Source organism: Mustela erminea, chromosome 14 (assembly GCF_009829155.1).
Source record: "Mustela erminea isolate mMusErm1 chromosome 14, mMusErm1.Pri, whole genome shotgun sequence".
Taxonomy (NCBI): Eukaryota; Metazoa; Chordata; class Mammalia; order Carnivora; family Mustelidae; genus Mustela; species Mustela erminea.
The window spans coordinates 62,437,091-62,456,529 of record NC_045627.1 but is presented as its reverse complement, the minus strand read 5'-3'; the positions used below and the strand labels follow the sequence as shown (position 1 = coordinate 62,456,529).

The 19,439-nt window shown below is 39.4% G+C and overlaps 1 protein-coding gene across 7 annotated transcripts in view; it reads right to left on the bottom strand.

The window, feature by feature from the left end:
* Positions 1-2,046: 2,046 nt before the first annotated feature.
* Positions 2,047-19,439, bottom strand: part of R3HCC1L (R3H domain and coiled-coil containing 1 like) — a 92,750-nt gene continuing 75,357 nt past the window's right edge. For 5 of the 7 annotated variants that reach the window (XM_032312068.1, XM_032312069.1, XM_032312073.1 and 2 more), the window contains 4 exons: positions 17,280-17,350; positions 16,307-16,402; positions 15,676-15,816; positions 2,047-2,828 (listed from right to left, as the gene is read on the bottom strand). In XM_032312068.1, the coding sequence (XP_032167959.1) occupies positions 2,761-2,828; positions 15,676-15,816; positions 16,307-16,402; positions 17,280-17,350 (376 nt within the window). In that variant the 3' untranslated portion in view covers positions 2,047-2,760. Of the gene's footprint in view, positions 2,829-15,675; positions 15,817-16,306; positions 16,403-17,279; positions 17,351-19,439 lie in introns of those variants that run through there. The other 2 variants (XM_032312074.1, XM_032312076.1) reach the window with 2 other exon arrangements.

Sequence of the window (19,439 nt, the reverse complement as noted above, 5' to 3'; positions counted from 1 at the left end):
TCTCAGTCTTGCTGCCCACATCACACGTTCGATAGATGCAGCCAGTTCCAATTCTTGGAAAAAGCTATACAAGGGCTGTGCTGTTATACCACCGAGTTGAAAGGGAAGGACATAGGAAGACTGCTGGCGGGCATGACTTGTAACTAGATGAGGAATGTTAACAGAATACCAACCACCAAATTCCAGACAGAACCAAAAATGTCAGAAGATTTTCACTTCAGCATTCTTTAGTCTCACAGAGGCTGAAGGGCTGGGAACCGCAGATTACTAATTAGAAGCCCAATTTATTTCTATTCCACCAAAACCTTCACTCTACGGGGAGCATATCAGAACTCAAGGGAAATATACCTTTTTACTACAAATTCCAGGTGACACTGGGATTTAGTCATTTTACACGAAGCAACAAAAACACCTTGCAGAATGCATTCACTGTCTTCTGGAACATCTAACAGAGGAGCCAGAGGCAGCTACGGGGTGTCTCTGGTCAGCTCTGCTTGTGAAGGCACGGGTTAGATGGGACCAGCGATCTGGTTCCCTTCTGGACAAGCTCAGTGTAGTCCTTGCTGGGCCAGGGAAGCTCCTCCTACCTCCACCCACTATACATCAATCCCAACGACTGGAAAAATAGAACTAAAAAGCACATTTTCTACTAATGGTGGAAGCACCAACACTCCATAGCTTTCAGTATTAGCTAAAAACAAATCCCTTTTCTGGGCCTAATTATAAGGATAAATCTGAAAGTTCGAGGTGGCTGGGAAAAAAGCATATTCTACTAGCCACATAGTACACAGAATCCGAATGAGAACAGTACCTTATGGAGTTATGAGTAATACAAGAAAACTGGGTAATGAACATGTGGCTCTACGTTACCATTAATGAGGCCCTTAAAAGCCAGAAAGCTATCAGTAAGGGGGAGCACCTCAAAGACAAGTGATAGGAACAATCGTCTTTTTTACTCCCCCAGGTCACTCTTAGCCTTGACGAATCAAAACAGAGCAAAGGTATACCTCAGAGAGAAACCATTCAATGTGGAGAATTTGCTGCCTTTCCAATGCAGCCATATCATTCAAACAGACCTGCCCGTCTTAGAGAAGGCTGCTGCGTGAAGACCGAGAGCACAAGTCCTGTAGCTGCCTGCCGGAGAGAGGTGCCTTGGTCTAGGCAGTACTAGGACGAGGGTCAAGAGGAGGATTTTTTTCAATGCCCCAAACGTGAAAAGGAAGCACTGAGTATGAACAAGGGACACTTTCGGAACTGACCAAGAATGAGAAAACAATGCTGAGGAAGAACTGCAAGAGGGCTCCAAGACCAGAGAGCAGCAGGGATTGCCGGGTCAGGGCTAAGAACCAAGGCCAGCGTCCTTTGAGGAACATTTGAACAGAGCCCCCACTCCACCATGTTCTAGGCAATGCTAATACTCCATCATTGTCATGGGCGTGAAATCATACACATATGAGGCTCTTGCCCTCAGTGAAAGCACGGATGGGATATTATTTCTTGCTACCTCAGCCTCTTTAAGGCCTAGCGCTGCCATTTCTTCAGCGAAGAACTTCTTTCAAAAAGCAATGAGAATGCAGGTAGAATATGAATAAAGCCTAAATTGGTGGCTCAGACTCGTCAGTGTCCTTTAGGAAATTTCTCACTGCCCAGAGGTGTTTGTTTTATTCTGGCAACTCTTCATTGTAACGGATGGTTTGGTGTCGCTTGCCAAGCGCCTCTGGCACAGGCTGGGAAGACGATACCAAGAACTTGCCGAGTGCCAGATGCCTTCTGCAGAATGTCAGGCGTGACAGAAACAGGAGGAAGCCAGAGGCCAGGGTGGGGGTGTACAGGGAGGGCAAGAAGGGGAGGGGGGCTATTGCACACCAATCCCAAGAGACGCATGTTTGCAGTATACTCTGGGGCAGACAGAGGAGCAGCGGACTACTCAGTGCGGCTCAATACAGCCAGCGGATCCACTGAACCCGTGCACAGCACCACAGGGATGGATACGAGGAGAGCTATTCTCCAAGTTTTTTGTGGAAATGACAACACTGACAAAGAGAGTGATGTGTGTCATCAAATGAGCTTTAATGTCTCCCTCTCACAGCATGATAGTATTGTTTCAACTGGAACTAGCACACGGCTTCCACAGCTGACTTCCTGTGAGGACGGAGGCTGGCAGGCCCCTGGCTGCTGGAGCAGCCCCAGGCCTCAGCTTGGTCCAAACACCCACATCTGCCGCAGCTCACCCGCTCTGGAGTTCTGGAAGTGACAGTGTCGATTCTGTGAGAACCAAGTACTTTAGACACTGTTCTACCTCGGTACTAACTGCTCCCTCCACCAGCCCTCAGCTCTGTGAGGTCCGAGGGAGCACACCGCCGTTGCAAGGCCAAAATCTATCATCGCAGGTTTGAATCCTCTGTTTTGTAACTTCTTCAGACATCTTAGATGCGTGAGCCAGGCTAACAATGGGACCTGCCCCACCCAGAGCGCTCTGGGAAGTCCTATCCAAGCCGGCACAAGTGAGCATCCTGCCCAGTGGCTCCCTTCTATGCCCAATACAGGAGGGTAGTTCCACAGAACTGCAGTTAGAAGTGAAGACGGACAGGAGCTCATCTGCTTTCTGTATCTAGTCAGTGCTTGTCTTGATGGCTTTCTCTCTTTCTTCCATTAACAAGCACTTCTGCACGTACACACAACTCTAGAAGGATCCTCCTAGCTGAAGACTATGGAAATATTTTCTGAATTCATAGAACTATCCCCTTTGTTGAGTGATGTTCAAACCACAGACTGGTCTCTGCCTTCCCAGATATCTTCCCGTTGCTTGGCTTCCAGTCGTTTTCTCTCTGGAAGTAAGGACAGTGTTAGAAGTGGGAGTACCCTTCATACCACCAGGTATTCCCTTTCATCCAAATTATAAGCAAACTTTAATCATGAGACAAGGATTTCCTGGTCTTCTTGTACCTGATTCCAACAGTTAATATTTTTAACTTTCCAAGTGTTTTTTAAGTGGAAATAATGTGACTAGTACTTTATAATAAAGAGAAAGATCTAGAGCTAATAGAAATAAAAAAAGTCTGTGGAGTGGGGCACCTGGGTGGTTCAGCAGGCTGTGTTCAACTCTTAATCTCAGGGTTGTGAGTTCAACCCACTTACTGGGTTCCACAATCCAGTCTTGCTGATAATGTATTTATTTTAATTCTACTTCTCAACTGTGTTAGTGGTTACACATAATTGCCTGTTATTCCCACTTCACTTATCTTTAAAAATATCCAATAGGGATAGAGAATATGTTTCAATATTCTTTTGCCTTCTTGCGCAAATGGAAATGGTAGCCATTTGGCTTTAGTTATATCTCCCTATTACAGTCTCACAGAAAAAATATTTCAGAGGCAAATCAAATTTCAGTATTTTCAGAGCACTTTCAGGAGTCAAAAATCTTCTGGTGGGGCGCCTGGGTGACTCAGTGGGTTGAAGCCTCTGCCTTCGGCTCAGATCATGATCCCAGAGTCCTGGGATCGAGCCCCGCATCAGGCTCTCTGCTCAGCAGGGAGCCTGTTTCCTCTCCTTCTCTCTCTGCCTGTTTGTGATCTCTGTCAAATAAATAAATAAAAATCTTAAAAAAAAAAATTTTCTGGAATGCACAATTCCCACCTGGAAAAATGACCACATATAATCAAGAGAAACAAAGAAATATTTCTAAAACCAAAACAAAAACACAAATCTAGGCAATCCATCTTGAATTTGTAACAGAGAAGCTTAGTTTCCATATAATACTTTTACCAAAACCTGAGACAATACAAACTACACATGATCTGGTGACGCAAGCACTCTGTGAAGTACCACCATACGAGCTCTAATTTCATGGCTAGTCATTCATCACCTTTACAATGAAATGTACATGATAAGCCTAAGTGCTTCCTGTCAAGGACTATTATTTCAGATAGTGCCTGTAAGATTTTAAAAGTCATGACCCAGGAGAATTATTAGAGAAATCAAGGGGAGTTTAGAGTTAACACTTGCTATGTTGACATACCTTTCCAAATCAGGATAATCCCTTACAAAATTCCTTTACTAAATATTTGACTGTACTTTAAGGGCAAAGAACTTGGTCAGGAAGTTGACTGGCACTTGGAAATGTGAGAAAGAGAAATTCACTGCTATTTGGGCACCACCTTGTGGCACTATCTGAATATAGCAGCAAAGTTCTAACTTAAGAGACAAACCGGGGGAGGTCTGGTGGGGGGGTGGTCGGCAATTCAAAACCGAAGGCTAATTAATTCAATGCCTTGTGACTTGGCTTTAAGACAGGTTTGAACTGGGATTGGGATTCTCCAGGGAGACAGCAGTAAGGAAAACTGGCTTCTCTAAAGGTAAAAGCAATGTTGGATGAGGGGTGCCTGGGTGGCTCAGTCAGTTAAGTGTCTGACTTCAGTTCAGGTCATGACCCCGGGGTCCTGGAATGTAGCCCCTAATCACAATCAGGATCCCTGCTCAGAGGGGAGTCTGCTACTCCCTCTCCTTTTGCTTGCGCTCTGTCTCTAGCTTTCTCTCTCTAATAAATAAAATCTTAAAAAAAAAAAAAAAAGCATCAGCAATGTCAGATGAAAGCCATCAAAAAGTGGTTCTGGATTCCTAGAAAAAGTGAAGAAACCAGGAAAGTGAAATACTAGAACTCAAATTTTTTAATAATAAGCTTAGAAATTTAAATCAGAAATGCTATCTGGGAAGTTCTAAGAAAAGAGATAGAGTAGAAGAATATAACTGCCCATAAACCACAAGTCCAAAATCAAAGCAGTTCTGAAAACAAAAAAATGTTTTTTAAGGTTTAGGGCCAAAGCTCACTTGGTGATAAAATACACTGGAAAAATAAGAGGCTGCTTATAGTCTTATACATGTCATTTTATGGAACAATCATACACTTTGTGGCAGAAATATTAATGTTAGTGTATTTGACTTTGGTGTTAGGTTATGTTGGATAACCATATTATCTTTCTAAAATTAGAAAAGTTTAGAATACTGAAACATTTTCTACCCTGATGCTTTCTAATAAAAGATTATAGATCTCTACTGCCAAATATATGTAAATATAAGGGACAACTCAGGTGGTCAGCCATACCAGAAACCAGTGAAGACTGGGGTATGAACTGAGGACAAGGAAATGGTACTAATGTGAGGCACACATGCCGAAATTCAGAACACGAGAAGATGAGGGATTTTTAAAGAAGAAATGTAGGTATGGAGAGGCTAAGTGACTTGCCTAAGGTTACATAACCAGTGAAAAACTAAAGCTGGAACATGGATCCTTAATTCTTCAACCAGCATACTTTCCAGTGTCCTGACATCTGAAAATATGTATAAAAGGGAAAAATGAAAAAAAAAAATGTAGTCAGAAAGATAAGGAAGCATGTCATCCCTTTATTAAAAAGAGAAAGGAAAGCAGATAATAGCTGACAGACTGCATGAAAAAAGCTCCTGTTAACTTTACCTCCAACAATTAAAAAAAGTAAACTAAGTAAAGAGAAAGCGCAACCGCAGCCATAAGGACAAGGAGCTAATGGAAGAAGAAAAGAATCTGTATGAAATGATTAACCTACAGCACACGGGGAGCGGGCCCTACAGACTGTCATTGCCCAGTATGAGAAACCAGCTGGCAGCAATGATTCTATTAAATGAGGCGACTGAATCACCACTTATCACTGAGGGAACAAAAAGGCCTGAAGATGAAAAAGAAGGGCCAATTTGGTGTCATTTCAAAAGAAAATAAAGAAAATGGATGTAAATTAACACTTTCAAAATCTACTTCTACACCTAAGAAAATAATGGAGAAAAAAATCATCACAAAATTCCCGGGCAGCTACCTATAGAGTAATAATCAACATGAAGACTGGAAGTACAAGTCTGGTCAAACTCATCTAATTGCCTTCTTTTATGGATTGACAGAGCTGATAGATTAAGGAGAAGTAATTTAAGTAACCTCTTAATTTTAGCAAGGTTTTAGATTTTAGGCTTACCAGGTATTTATATAATCATTAGTATCCTGGGAAATAAATAGTCTGGATCACAGAAGTGTTAAGGGGGCATTTAACAGTGGAGAGCGGAATGCTCACCAATGTATTATTAAGTGTCAACACAAAGAACTAGGTGCTACTTATTTAGCAATGTTGGTAAACTGGTCAGTTAATCCTAGGGTTAACATTTTCATCTCTGATTAGGTCAGGGATATAAGTTTACTAAATAGAAGGCAAAGGCAAAAATATGAGTAAGTACTGCATCTCAGAGTAGATGATCACATAAAGATGAAAAGAGAAACATGGTTAGAAATGAAGGGAATTTCACGTTAGGGAAGAAAAGACACAAAAATGCCACACAACCCAGATTATGAGTCAGCAATGCAACAGAGTCCTTGAAGGCAGATAATAGAATGCTTAACCAGGATTTCAAAAGGTAGCAGTTGTGATTAAATTTTTTTTATTACAGTTGACTAAGTATTCTATAGGGATGATTTTACTTTTATATTCTTAGTGATTTAATTAAGCATACTAGGGGATCAAATCATTGTTTACTTACTCTGCCTTTTAGGCCTGTGACCCAAAACATGCCTTTTAGAACCAGCCAATTAATCATTTAGCCTCAAGAGTAAAATGGAAATAAGTTATGAAATAAAATTTTGGCAGGCTCTGAAAATCAGAGAGTACCTTATTCTGAGAAGCAATGATATCTTCTATCTCCAATTATAGGCGGGAATCAAGTGTTTTAATAAATGAAACATGGGGAAATTTTACACATACTCCTGCATCTGGTCTTTAAAAGTCATTTTTATTGTTTTGTGTGAATCACTGGTTAAAAACATGATTAAGTCAAGTACAAAGGATCAAGGATGAACTATGCTTTGATTTCCTGCTCTCCATGCAGCTCTGATTATGCACTCTGCTAGACTAAAAATCACTTCTCCCATGTTCTAAGACTCACACACTAAAGTTTTTATCCTCCAAATATACACACTATGATTTGCTTAAAATGATTTGGGCACTTCTTTTTTCTCAACTTGTCCCAGGGTAATGTTACTTTCTCAATCTCCTTTAAAGAAAAGGAAAAAACAACAAAAAAACCCCTTTCTTACCTACTTTCTCTATTTATCTATTTACCTACCCACCTATTTATAAGTAGGTTCCATGCCCATTGTGGAGCCCAACACAGGACCTGAACTCACAACCCTGAGATCAAGACCTGTGCTGAGAGCAAGAGTCAGACACTTAACTGACTAAGCCACCCAGGCACCCCTGAATCCCCTTTTTAATTAAGGGCTAAAACATAGACTTCTTATCAAAAGAGTAAGAGGACCAAAGTAGGGTGAGGGAACTTACCAGGAAGTATTTAAACCTCAAAATCACAAATTCCAAATTCATTAATTAGAAGGTTTTCACATGAAGTATTCGACTCTGGGTTTTATAAAGAAAATTAAAGAGGACTTGAAAGAGTTCAGAGTAGAATCACGAATGAAATAAGATTTATGAAGAAAAAGTGACCAATGTCTGTTATGCATTCTTCCATCAAGAACATACACACTGAGTATCTTTTAATGAACCAGACACAATGCCAGACAGCAGAACTCTTCAAGTGGGGGTGGGCACAAAGCCTAGCTATTCTATAATACTATTTATAAAAGTACCTATATCAGGATGGCACACAGATTTCAATTTCCATGCTAATTCTGATCAAATGGCAGCGTTCAAGTCAAAACTCACAAAACACTGTCATGACTGATTAGCACTATTTGTCACAGATGGGGAAGCTGCAGTACATTACTTGTCTTCACTCTCATTATTAAAAATGAACACTAATTTTCTAAGAGTCACATAAACAGAAGTATCCTGAATTTGTAAAGCACCTTTCTAAATAAATGTTTTTACGTATTAACTAAGACTATGCTCAAAAAATTCTCCAGGGTAAGTCAGGCATTCATTTTGCTTTGTTGGAAACTAGAGCACAGAGAGTGTAAGAAACAAGCCCATGGCAACACAGCTGAAGTTAATGGCAAAACTCTATTATAGCCCAGGTTCCCTTATTCCTCAATAATCTGCTCTTGGCGTCTAAAGATTAGAACAGGATGGTGTCCACATGATCCCTATTTCCACAAAGGAAAAAAAGAAAAGGAAACTGGCTTAAACTATTATACAGATTTAAGTAAGACCCAGGGAAGAATTTTTTGACAGTGAAAGCTGCTTAAAAAAAAAAAAAAAAGCCTGCCATATTTAACTTTCTAAAGACCTTAAAAATTCTTTTATTTTTTTTTCCCCTGGGAAAAAATGTTAATTACTCCAAAGACCTTCAAGAGGGATTATAGCATTATAGAGAGAGCATGGGTTTTAATTAGAGAGGCCTTGGTTTAAATGCCTCCTATCAATTTACCAACTAGGTAACTTTGGGCCACATAGTTAACTTCCCTGGGCCAGCTCGAAACTGGAGATACTGTCTTACAACATTGCCTGGAGTTGTCTTCCCATCCTTTTAATCACAAAAACCCCATCATGTTTTTAATCCTAAAATCTTCAGAACTAAAAACAAATAATCCAATTAAAAATGGGCAAAAGACTTGAACAGATATTTCTCCAAAGACAAAATATAGATAGGCAAAGACATGAAAAGATGCTCAACATCACTCAACCTCAGGGAAATACAAATCAAAACCACAATAAGACCATCTCACACCTGCCAGAATAGCTAAAATCAAAAAGCATAAAAAACTACACGTATTATATCATACTCAAAGGGTCTGTCCAACAAGAAGACCTAACAATTTTAAATATCTATGCCCCTAACATGGGAGCAGGCAACTATATAAACCAATTAATAAAAAAATCAAAGAAATACATCAAGAATAATACAATAATAGTAGGGGACTTTAACATTCCCCTCACTGAAATGGACAGATCATCTAAGCAAAAGGTCAACAAGGAAATAAAGGCCTTAAATGACACACTGGACCAGATGGACGTCACAGATATATTCCAACCAAGACATTCCATCCCAAAATAACAGAATACACATTCTTCTCTAGCGCACATGGAACATTCTCCAGAATAGACCACATCCTGGGTCATAAATCAGGTCTCAACCAGTATCAAAATATTGGGATCATTCCTTGCATATTTTCAGACCACAATGCTCTGAAGCTAAAACTCAATCACAAGAGGACATTGGGAAAGAACCCACATACATGGGTCAACCAGGAAATTAAAGAAAAATTGAAAAAATTCATGGAAACAAATGACAATGAAAACACCATGGTTCAAAATCTGTGGGACACAACAAAGGCAGTCCTGAGAGGAAAATATATAGCAGTACAAGCCTTTCTCAAGAAACAAGAAAGGTCTCAAATATACAACCTAACCCTACACCTAAAGGAGCTGGAGAAAGAACAACAAAGAAAGCCTAAACCCAACAGGAGAAGAGAAATCATAAAAATGAGAGCAGAAATCAATGAAATAGAAACCAAAAAAGACAATAGAACATATCAACGAAACTAGGAGCTGGTTCTTTGAAAGAATTAAGAAGTTGACAAACCTCTGGCCAGACTTACCAAAAAGGAAAGAGAAAGAACCCAAATAAATAAAATCATGAATGAAAGAGGAGAGATCACAACAAACACCAAAGAAATACAAACAATTATAAGAACATACTATGAGCAACTCTACGCCAACAAATTTGACAATCTGGAAGAAATGGATACATTTCTAGAGACATATAAACCACCACAACAGAACCAGAAAGAAATAGAAAACCTGAAGGGACCCATAACCAGTTAGGAGATTGAAACAATCATCAAAAATCTCCAAACAAAAGTCCAGGGCCAGACGGCTTCCCAGTGGAATTCTACAAAACATTTAAAGAAGAATTAATTCCTATTCTCCTGAAACTGTTCCAAATAATAGAAATGGAAGGAAAACTTCAAAACTCATTTCAGCATCACCTTGATCCCAAAACCAGACAAGGAACCCATCAAAAAAGAGAATTACAGACCAATATCCTTGATGAACACAGATGTGAAAATTGTCACCAAAATACTGGCCAATAGGATCCAACAGTACATTAAAAGGATTATTCACCACGACCAAGTGGGATTTATTCCAGGGCTGCAAGGTTGGTTCAATCTGCCAATCAATCAAGGTGATACAATACATTAATAAAAGAAAGAACAAGAACCATATGATACTCTCAATTGATGCTGAAAAAGCATTTGACAAAGTGCAGCATCCCTTCCCAATTAAAACTCTTCAAAGTGTAGGGATAGAGGGCACATACCTCAATATTATCAAAGCCATCTATGAAAAACCCAGTGCAAATATCATGCTCAATGGAGAAAAACTGGAAGCTTTTCCGCTAAGGTCAGGAACATGGAAGGGATGTCCATTATCACCATTGCTATTCAACATAGTACTAGAAGTCCTAGCCCCAGCAATCAGACAACAAAAAGAAATAAAAGGCATCCAAATCGGCAAAGAAGTCAAACTATCACTCTTTGCAGATGATATGATACTATATGCGGAAAACCCAAAAAGACTCCACTCCAAAACTGCCAGAACTTGTACAGGAATTCAGTAAAGTGTCAGGATATAAAATCAATGCACAGAAATCAGTTGCATTTCTTTACACTAACAACAAGACAGAAGAAAGAGAAATTAAGGAGTCAATCCCATTTACAATTGCACCCAAAACTATAAGATACCTAGGAATAAAACTTAACCAAAGAGGCAAAGAATCTATACTCAGAAAACTATAAAGTACTCATGAAAGAAATTGAGGAAGACACAAAGAAATGGAAAAATGTTCCATGCTCCTGGATTGGAAGAATAAATATTGTGAAAATGTCTATTCTACCTAAAGCAATCTACACATTTAATGCAATCTCTATCAAAATACCACCCATTTTTTTTCAAAGAAATAGAACAAATAATCCTAAAATTTATATGGAACCAGAAAAGACCTCGAATAGCCAAAGGAATATTGAAAAAGAAAGCCAAAGTTGGTGGCATCACAATCCCAGACTCCAAGCTCTATTACAAAGCTGTCATCATCAAGACAGTATGGTACTGGCACAAAAACAGATACATAGATCAATGGAACAGAATAGAGAGCCCAGAAATAGACCCTCAACTCTACAGTCAACTAATCTTCGACAAAGCAGGAAGGAATGTCCAATGGAAAAAAGAAAACCTCTTCAACAAATGGTGCTGGGAAAACTGGACAGCCACATGCAGACAAATGAAATTGGACTATTTCCTTACACCACACATGAAAATAAACTCAAAATGGATGAAGGACCTCAATGTGACAAAGGAATCCATCAAAATCCTTGAGGAGAACACAGGCAGCAACCTCTTTGACCTCAACCACAGCAACTTCTTCCTAGGAATATTGCCAAAGGCAACAGAAGCAAGGGCAAAAATGAACTATTGGGATTTCATCAAGATCAAAAGCTTTTGCATAGCAAAGGAAACAGTTAACAAAACCAGAAGACAACTGACAGAACGGGAGAAGATATTTGCAAAGGACATATCAGATAAAGGGATTTTGGGTATCCAAAATCTATAAAGAGCTTATCAAACTCAACACCCAAAGAACAAATAATCCAATCAAGAAATGGGCAGAGGACATGAACAGACATTTCTGCAAGGAAGACATCCAGATGGCCAACAGACACATGAAAAAGTGTTCCACATCACTCTGCATCAGGGAAATACAAATCAAAACCACAAAGAGATACCACCTCACACCAGTCAGAATGTCTAAAATTAACAAGTCAGGAAATGACAGATGCTGGCGAGGATGCAGAGAGAGGGGAGCCCTCCTACACTGTTGGTGGAAATGCAAGCTGGTGCAACCACTCTGGAAAACAGTGTGGAGGCTCCTCAAAAACCTGAAAATAGAGCTACCCTATGACCCAGCGATTGCACTACTGGGTATATATCCTAAGGATACAAACGTGGTGCTCCGAAGGGGCACATGCACCCGAATGTTTATAGCAGCAATGTCCACAATAGCCAAACTATGGAAAGAACCTAGGTGTCCATCAACAGATGAATGGATAAAGAAGATGTGGTATACACACACACACACACACACACACACACACACACACAGGAATACTATGCAACCATCAAAAGAAATGAAATCTTGCCATTTGCAATGACATGGATGGAACTAGAGGGTATTATGCTTAGCGAAATAAGTCAATCGGAGAAAGACAACTATCATATGCTCTCCCTGATATGAGGAAGTGGAGATGCAATGTGGGGGGTTTGTGGGGTAGGAAAAGAAAAAATGAAAGAAGATGGGATTGGGGGGGTAGACAAACCATAAAAGACTCAATCTCAAAAAACAGACTGAGAGTTGCTGGGGGTAGGGGGGACAGACGAGGGTGGTGGGGATATGGACATTGGGGAGGGTATGTGCTATGATGAGTGCTGTGAAATGTGTAAACCTGGCGATTCACAGACCTGTACCCCTGGGGTTAAAAATATATTATATGTTTATTTAAAAATTTAAAAATAAAAAACTGCACGTGTTGGTAAGGATGTGGAGAAATAGGAACCCATGTGCACTGTTGGTGGGAATGCAAACTGGGGCAGCCATTATGGAAGACAGTGTGAAGATTCCTTGAAACATTAAAAATAGAACTACCATACGACCCAGTAATCATACAACTGGGTACTTACCCAAAGATTTTTAAAAAACACTAATTAGATAGGATACATGCACCCCTATGTTTACTGCAGCATTTACATTAGCCAAATTAAGAAGTAGCCCAAGCATCCATCAGTAGATGAATGGATAAAGAAGAGGTGGTATATATATATATACAATGGAGATTATTGAGCCATAAAAAAGGATGAAATCTTGCCATTTGCAACAACATGGACGGAGCTAGAGACTGTAACGCTCTAGCATTATTTCTGTAATGTAAAGCAGAAGAAAAGCATATGATTTTTCACTCATATGTGGAATTTAAGAAACAAACCAAAGAACTAAGGGAGACAAACCCTTGTCTCTTTTGAGACAAACCCAAAAAACAGATTATTAACTACAGAGAACAAACTGATAGTTAACAGAGGGGCGGGGCGTGGCGTGGCGGGGGTGGAGGGGTGGTGGTGGTGGGGAGGGATAGGTGAAACAGGTGATGGAGATTAAGAGTACATTTATCTTGATGAGGATTGAGTAATGTATAGAACTGTTGAATCACAGTATCAGACGCCTGAAACGAATTTAACACTGTACATTATATTGGAATTTAAAAAAATTCTTCAGAACGGAAGTGAGAAGAGAAACAACTGCTTAAAATCATATTTTCTTTCTTACTCAAGGCAGATATCCTCACCTGATTTTAAGTCTTAAGTCAAGAACAAAATTTTCCCATCTGTCTAATTCTCCCAAATAAGAGCACAATGCTAGAGGACAGGTGCCTAGTGAAATGCCAAATAGAGTATTACAGGAAATTTAAAATAAAAAAAGTACTGATAAAAAATACACACTGGAATCTGTGTTAGGCTCACCATATAAATAATATTTCCACTATTACTAAGAATAGCAGCAGCTAACATTCATCATATACTTATTACAGGCCAAGAGAAACAGGAGAGCATGCATTCTGATGGGTTCTGAAAATGACTAAGCATTCCTTGTGAATTATCTCACTTCATTTCCATTTTATGGATGAGGAAACAGAGGCCTCCAGAGAGTAAGTACTCTGTCCAAGGTCACACAGCCAGTAAATGGTAGAACTCAGAGTAGACGTAGACAGTCTGATTACAGAATCTAATGTTATCCACTATGCTGTATGGACCCCTCCCCCTCCAGTAGAAGAAGATCTGGACAAAAAGAACTGTTCTGTTTAATACGTAAATGGTACTTTTAATTTCCACAGGAAAAGATACTTTTTTCCCCTTTTTTTTTTTAAAGAAAAAACTCTTTAAGTGAGCAGTCTTGGGCTCCACGCAGGCAGGTACAAGAATATCTGCCTAATGCGTAAAAAAGTCAGAAAGAGATATATCAGGAATTTTTCATATGCGTTTTCTCAGATACGAAGAATGGGAGAGCTCTGAAGCATAATAAAGAATCTTCTATAATCTGTACAGCCTCAGCACCAATGGATAAGAGGAACTTATCACAGGGAGTCTCCATTCACAACTAAAGGCCTTCTTTAAAAAAGTAATTAACAGGATACTCACTGAGCGATTTTTACTTGCATCACTGAACTGCCCATTGGTTAAGTGAGCATTTAAAACAAATACTTCAAATGAAGCTGCATGCCACTGTGTTTACAGAAAAACAGAGAGCAGTCCTCTAGATGGTCCCTGTGCAGCATTCCTGCCGCAGTACACGGAGCATTCCGGTTAAGGTGACACACAGGGTAGGAAAGCATGAGACATTGCACAGTCGAATCTTCTCTCTCACTGAGCTTCTGAGATCATTGTGGTTATCACAGAGAAAGCACTTTCCTCAGAGATAACCAACTACTAAAGGGTCTTATGACACATTCACCTTTACTCTAGTTTTATTACTGCCATCTATACAAAAACAGTTTCTGTATAGTCTGTAAAGGGCCTCTGAGTGAACATGCATTGGAAAAATCAAAACTGCCTCATTCTAATCATTAAGGCTTCAAAAATTAGTTGGGTTCCACACTGAAACTCTAGCACCTGCCATGACACACTCTGTCACTGGTTATCTGGCCAGTGCAGCTGAGAGTCCCCAAGCCGCCTGCTATCACCACAGCAGAGTGGACAGGAAGTATTAATGGCCTTGTTAGACCGGCAATAAACAAGGAGTTTGAAACTTCAATTCGTTTAATGGAAAAATGAAGTTACTTTTTGGTAAGTGGAATTTTCAGAATAAATTGCCTTTACAGATTCCACAGATCGTGAGCTAAGGCAATGAGACTGTCTAAAGCCTGGAAGGTTGATAAAAAGTACTTAAGTGTAAAGCCAGAATCCCAGGCCCTTACATATAAGTCAACAGCCTAGAAAGAGGGAAGAGAGAGATTTTAACTTAACCTCAATTCCAAACTACAGGGAAAGAAAAACCCTGCTGTGGATCAATGGAAATATTTTCTAAGAACTCATAGGTACTGCAAAATAATCAGAAGATAGGTTTATCTAGATGTACTCTAATGAGCCACTCAAGACTGTCTTTAGAGAAAAAAAATACCTCCTATAATAACTACCATCCATGTCAGTCGCTGGCTTTTCCTTAATCTGTCTTCTACCTGCAATCTAAATCATCAGACAATATCATGGCAATCATGGCCCTGTAAAACCAGAGCAAATGTTTAATGCCTGGGAGACTCCTATGTCTTCACAGGAAAATTTTGCTCAGACTTTGGAGCAAGAACTACAGAAAAAGCCCTGGACGACGAGCTGAAAAGGCCGAACCTATCTCTGGGAAAACAACAGTTAAGAGCATGGATGAGGATGCCTGGTCTGTGGAACAGGAAGACAAATCCTGAAATGTCTTCCCCCTAAATATAAAGCATGAAAACAATTTCAATAAACTTGGGAGGCTTCTAGGAAATGGAAATGACAAAACGGAATGGGCTTCATTCATTTTTTTTAAACGCATGCCTTATATATAGTGAGCTCTATAGAACTAGAGAGGTCTAGAGAGCTAGAGAGGAATGCCATCACTTCAACTCACCTCGGGCTTCCTGCAGTTTCTTGAGCTCTGCTTCCCTTGCCGTTTTGCTCTGCTTACTTCGAACCCCAAGGGCACTGATGACTAACCTTCTGGCTAGGGCTGCTGAAGTTTCAGGACGCTCCTTTGCTGGCTGCAGGAACTCTGAACGGGAAAGGGCGGGGGGAGTAGGAGGGAGTAAGAAGAGAAAGCACTCTAGCGCCAAATGATTTAACTCTGTAATTAACATATAAAACAGACTAACAAGGGCTGCCTTAGCAGTAATTAATATAGGCCAATAGATGATGATCAGAGGAAACTAGCAAGGCAAAACACAAACAACCCTGGCTTCGTTTATCTATATTAACACAATTTCTACAGTGACCCTTGGAAACAGGTCAACACTGAGGTAAACCAGATAAGGATGTCATCAGAAAATGGTTGCTGCATTGATTGGCCATCTCTCTCTCTCTCTCTAAGTGGCTGCACAGATGCCTTATTTCCAACATAGCCTTTTGTCTTTTCTTTAAAAACATACTTCGTTTAACACTGAAAATAAAAGTGGTATGTCTTTAGAACTCCAGATGAGGTACAAGTGCTAGAAAAAACAGTAACACAACTATCAACAAGAAAAAGCCCGAGATTATAGGCTCACCAGCATAAGCTCTAGCTTTGGCCTTGGCTGCTCTTGTGGCCTGTGACAAGGGCCGGATTTTCACCATGGTATGTTTACTACCCAAAGCATCACGAGCTGCAAAGAGGAATAAATACAAGAAAATAGAAGATATGAGGAAGAGTGATAAAAGGAAAATTTAAGGCTAGCTCTCAGAAAATTTTTCCTAGGTGTCTAAATGTTCCACTTTATTAATTTTTTCATGGCAAACGAAAGAGATGGTCAGCTCCAGAAAAATCCATAAACAGCTTGGCAAATGATTATTTTAGATCAGGGATCAACAAACGATGGTTCTGTGACCAAATCTAGCCATCCACCTGTTCTTGTAACATTTTACTGAAATAGAGCCACTTCTATTCATTTGAATACTGTTCAGGGATGCTTTCTTGTTACAACAGCAGAATTAAGTAGTGACAGAGACTTTCCACCCTAAAATATTTACTACCTGGCCCGTTACAGTTTGCAGACCCCTGTTCTAGGTGGTTCAGACAGGAACCAACATCTCTAACATCTTCGAATGCCTCTGTATCACATCTTTCATGAGGCTAATGATGTAAGTGAAAAGGAAACAAGTATTATAATCTTTCAGGATCAAGGCCTACTTCAAATTCATTTGTCTGGGTGGAAAAAAAAAATCACAACATTTTTAAGATTCAGTCACACTGGCTTCTTAAATTTCTACCTATAATCTGTTTATGTATGATCGTAACTGACAGTTACACAGCACATAACCCTGGAAGGAGTTGGCTCTCTCTCCAAATTGCTATTGGATTAAGGTGAAAAGGGAGAGGGAAAGCACACTGGTACAAAGTACTATGCCTCAAAAACCTGCATCTGCCATTTACCTACACTGGCTGGATAATATGCCAGTTGCTAGAATAAAAGGGAAATCAGAACAAGTAGCAAGAGAAAACAGACAATAAGGAAAGACCACAGAAATCCACTAGGTGAATACCTGTAATCGGACTGGAGAATACTCCTAGGGCATGTGTGTCATCCACCCACTTAATATCAAAACCTTTCTTTCTGCAACAAAACAACACAATTTTATTTCTTAAAATAAAATTTACTTTTATGAAACATCTTTCAAATAGAGTCTCATAAAGCATTTCATGAGGAGATAAACACTCAACGAGCACACAGGTGGAATGGGGATAATGCCACAAAAAACAGTTTGGAGGACAGAAGAAGCCACTGAATTTTAAAAGCAATAATACCATCCTAAAGAACTACCTGGCAGTATTTTGCATTCCCAGCCAGTTACAGACATCAACTAATTAATCTCCACATGTCCCTTGGGGAGGCAAAGTGTTTATCACACTATTCACAAGAGATGCTCTTATGGGCACAGAACAAGAAGAGGTCAAAGGAGGACGCAGAGAAGTGGCAGAAGAATATTGGAAGAGGAGGGAGACAGGGAAGGTCACCTGGATTTAAGGCAAATGTAGCCTCACGGACAGAGACAGAGAGGGACACAGGTCATTCAAAGCAAGAAACAAACAAGAAAGAAACCCCCAAAAAACAAAACAAACAAACAAAAAAACCCAAGAAATTGAGAAAAAAGACAACTATAATCAGAGAGGCTGACCTATTATTTCGAGTCGTAGAAAGGAAGTAAAGGAAGAACAGGAAAGAACTGTGGCAAACTCCGAACAATTCAGGATAATTAAGATATCAAGATCAGAGAAACATCAGATGGGATTAGAATCAAAACAATGACCATTAAAAACACATTTATTTTGGAGCAGAGCTATTACATAGTGAACAGAATGACTATCAAAATGATGGCATTAGTTTTTCAGCAGGGAACTTAAAAACTGCTCATACATTCAACATAGTTCTGTAGAAAGGACATGGGGTTGAGGGTCGGATACAAAAGGACTCAGGGCTCTGCCACCTTGAGTTCTTGGGCAGATTTGACTTCTCTTGAAGCTAGGTCTGCTTATCCGTAGAAATGGGCATAGCACCTTCCAAACAGAGTTACTGTGAAAATGGAAATGAGATAATCTGTGACAAGGCAAAGAGCACAGTGCTGAGGACTTACAGGCCTTTAATAAATGAACAGTGCTCATTATTTTTTATGAGTAATAACAATATTCATTAGGAAGATTATTAATATTGATAAAAAATGGTGACTAAAATATAAAGTTGACTTGGGTATTTGACTCTCAGACATTATTGTAGGCTTCTGCACCGTGACCTTGACTTTATTTTTATAAAGCACTAAAGAAAGAAAAAGAGACAACAGCTAAAATATCTTCCTTCAGTCAAGAAAAAAATTCCTTTGAGGAAAAAAGGAATGAAGGAGGCTTTGAAGGTTAGAGAATTTCCTGAATGTAAGAGTAAGTTTGACCATGGCTTAAATGACCACAGGGGTTGGAGACTGAAAAAGTTCAATAGCAGAAGAGCCTGTATAATAAGAGTTTACAAAAAGCTTAGAAAAAGACCTTAGATGGGATCTGGAGAGTCTTTTAGACTTTGGAATTTCATAATCCTTTAAAATGTTTCTCTTCTTTTGGGAATGTTTTTGGGTTTGATAGAAAAATGGTCTTGCAGGTAAGATTAGGAAGAAATAAAGCAAAAGTTAATTAATAATTCATAAGAATTAACTAGCCTTTAGTAGGAAATTCTAGACATCAATAAAACTAATCCTTGGTTTTAAAAATCATCATTACTAATAACAATCTAAGGTAGTACTAATTTGAGATTTAAGCTCATTGACTGGTTTTTAAAATACATTAGGTACTTTATATGGAACAGGCCCTGATATAGGGTCTGAACATGTTAATGAATTTGACTGACTAACCAAACCTATGTATTTAGCGGAAAGTCTACGGAAAGATTAACTGTTCTCTGGGATCCAGTAACCCCCTTATTTCTTTTAGCTATAGAACTGATATCCTCCCCCATCCAAATTTAAAGTGAGGTACTTGGCTGCTAGCTAATTTTGCCTATTCTAAGAACTTCATAGAAAAACAGGGTGCTTTTTAAAAAGATTTTATTTATTTGCAAGAAAGAGAGAAAATGAGCAGTTGGGGGGACACAGAGGGAGAAAGAGAGAGAAGCAGACCCTACTGAGCAGGGACCCTGATGCAGGGCTCTCTCCCAGGACCCG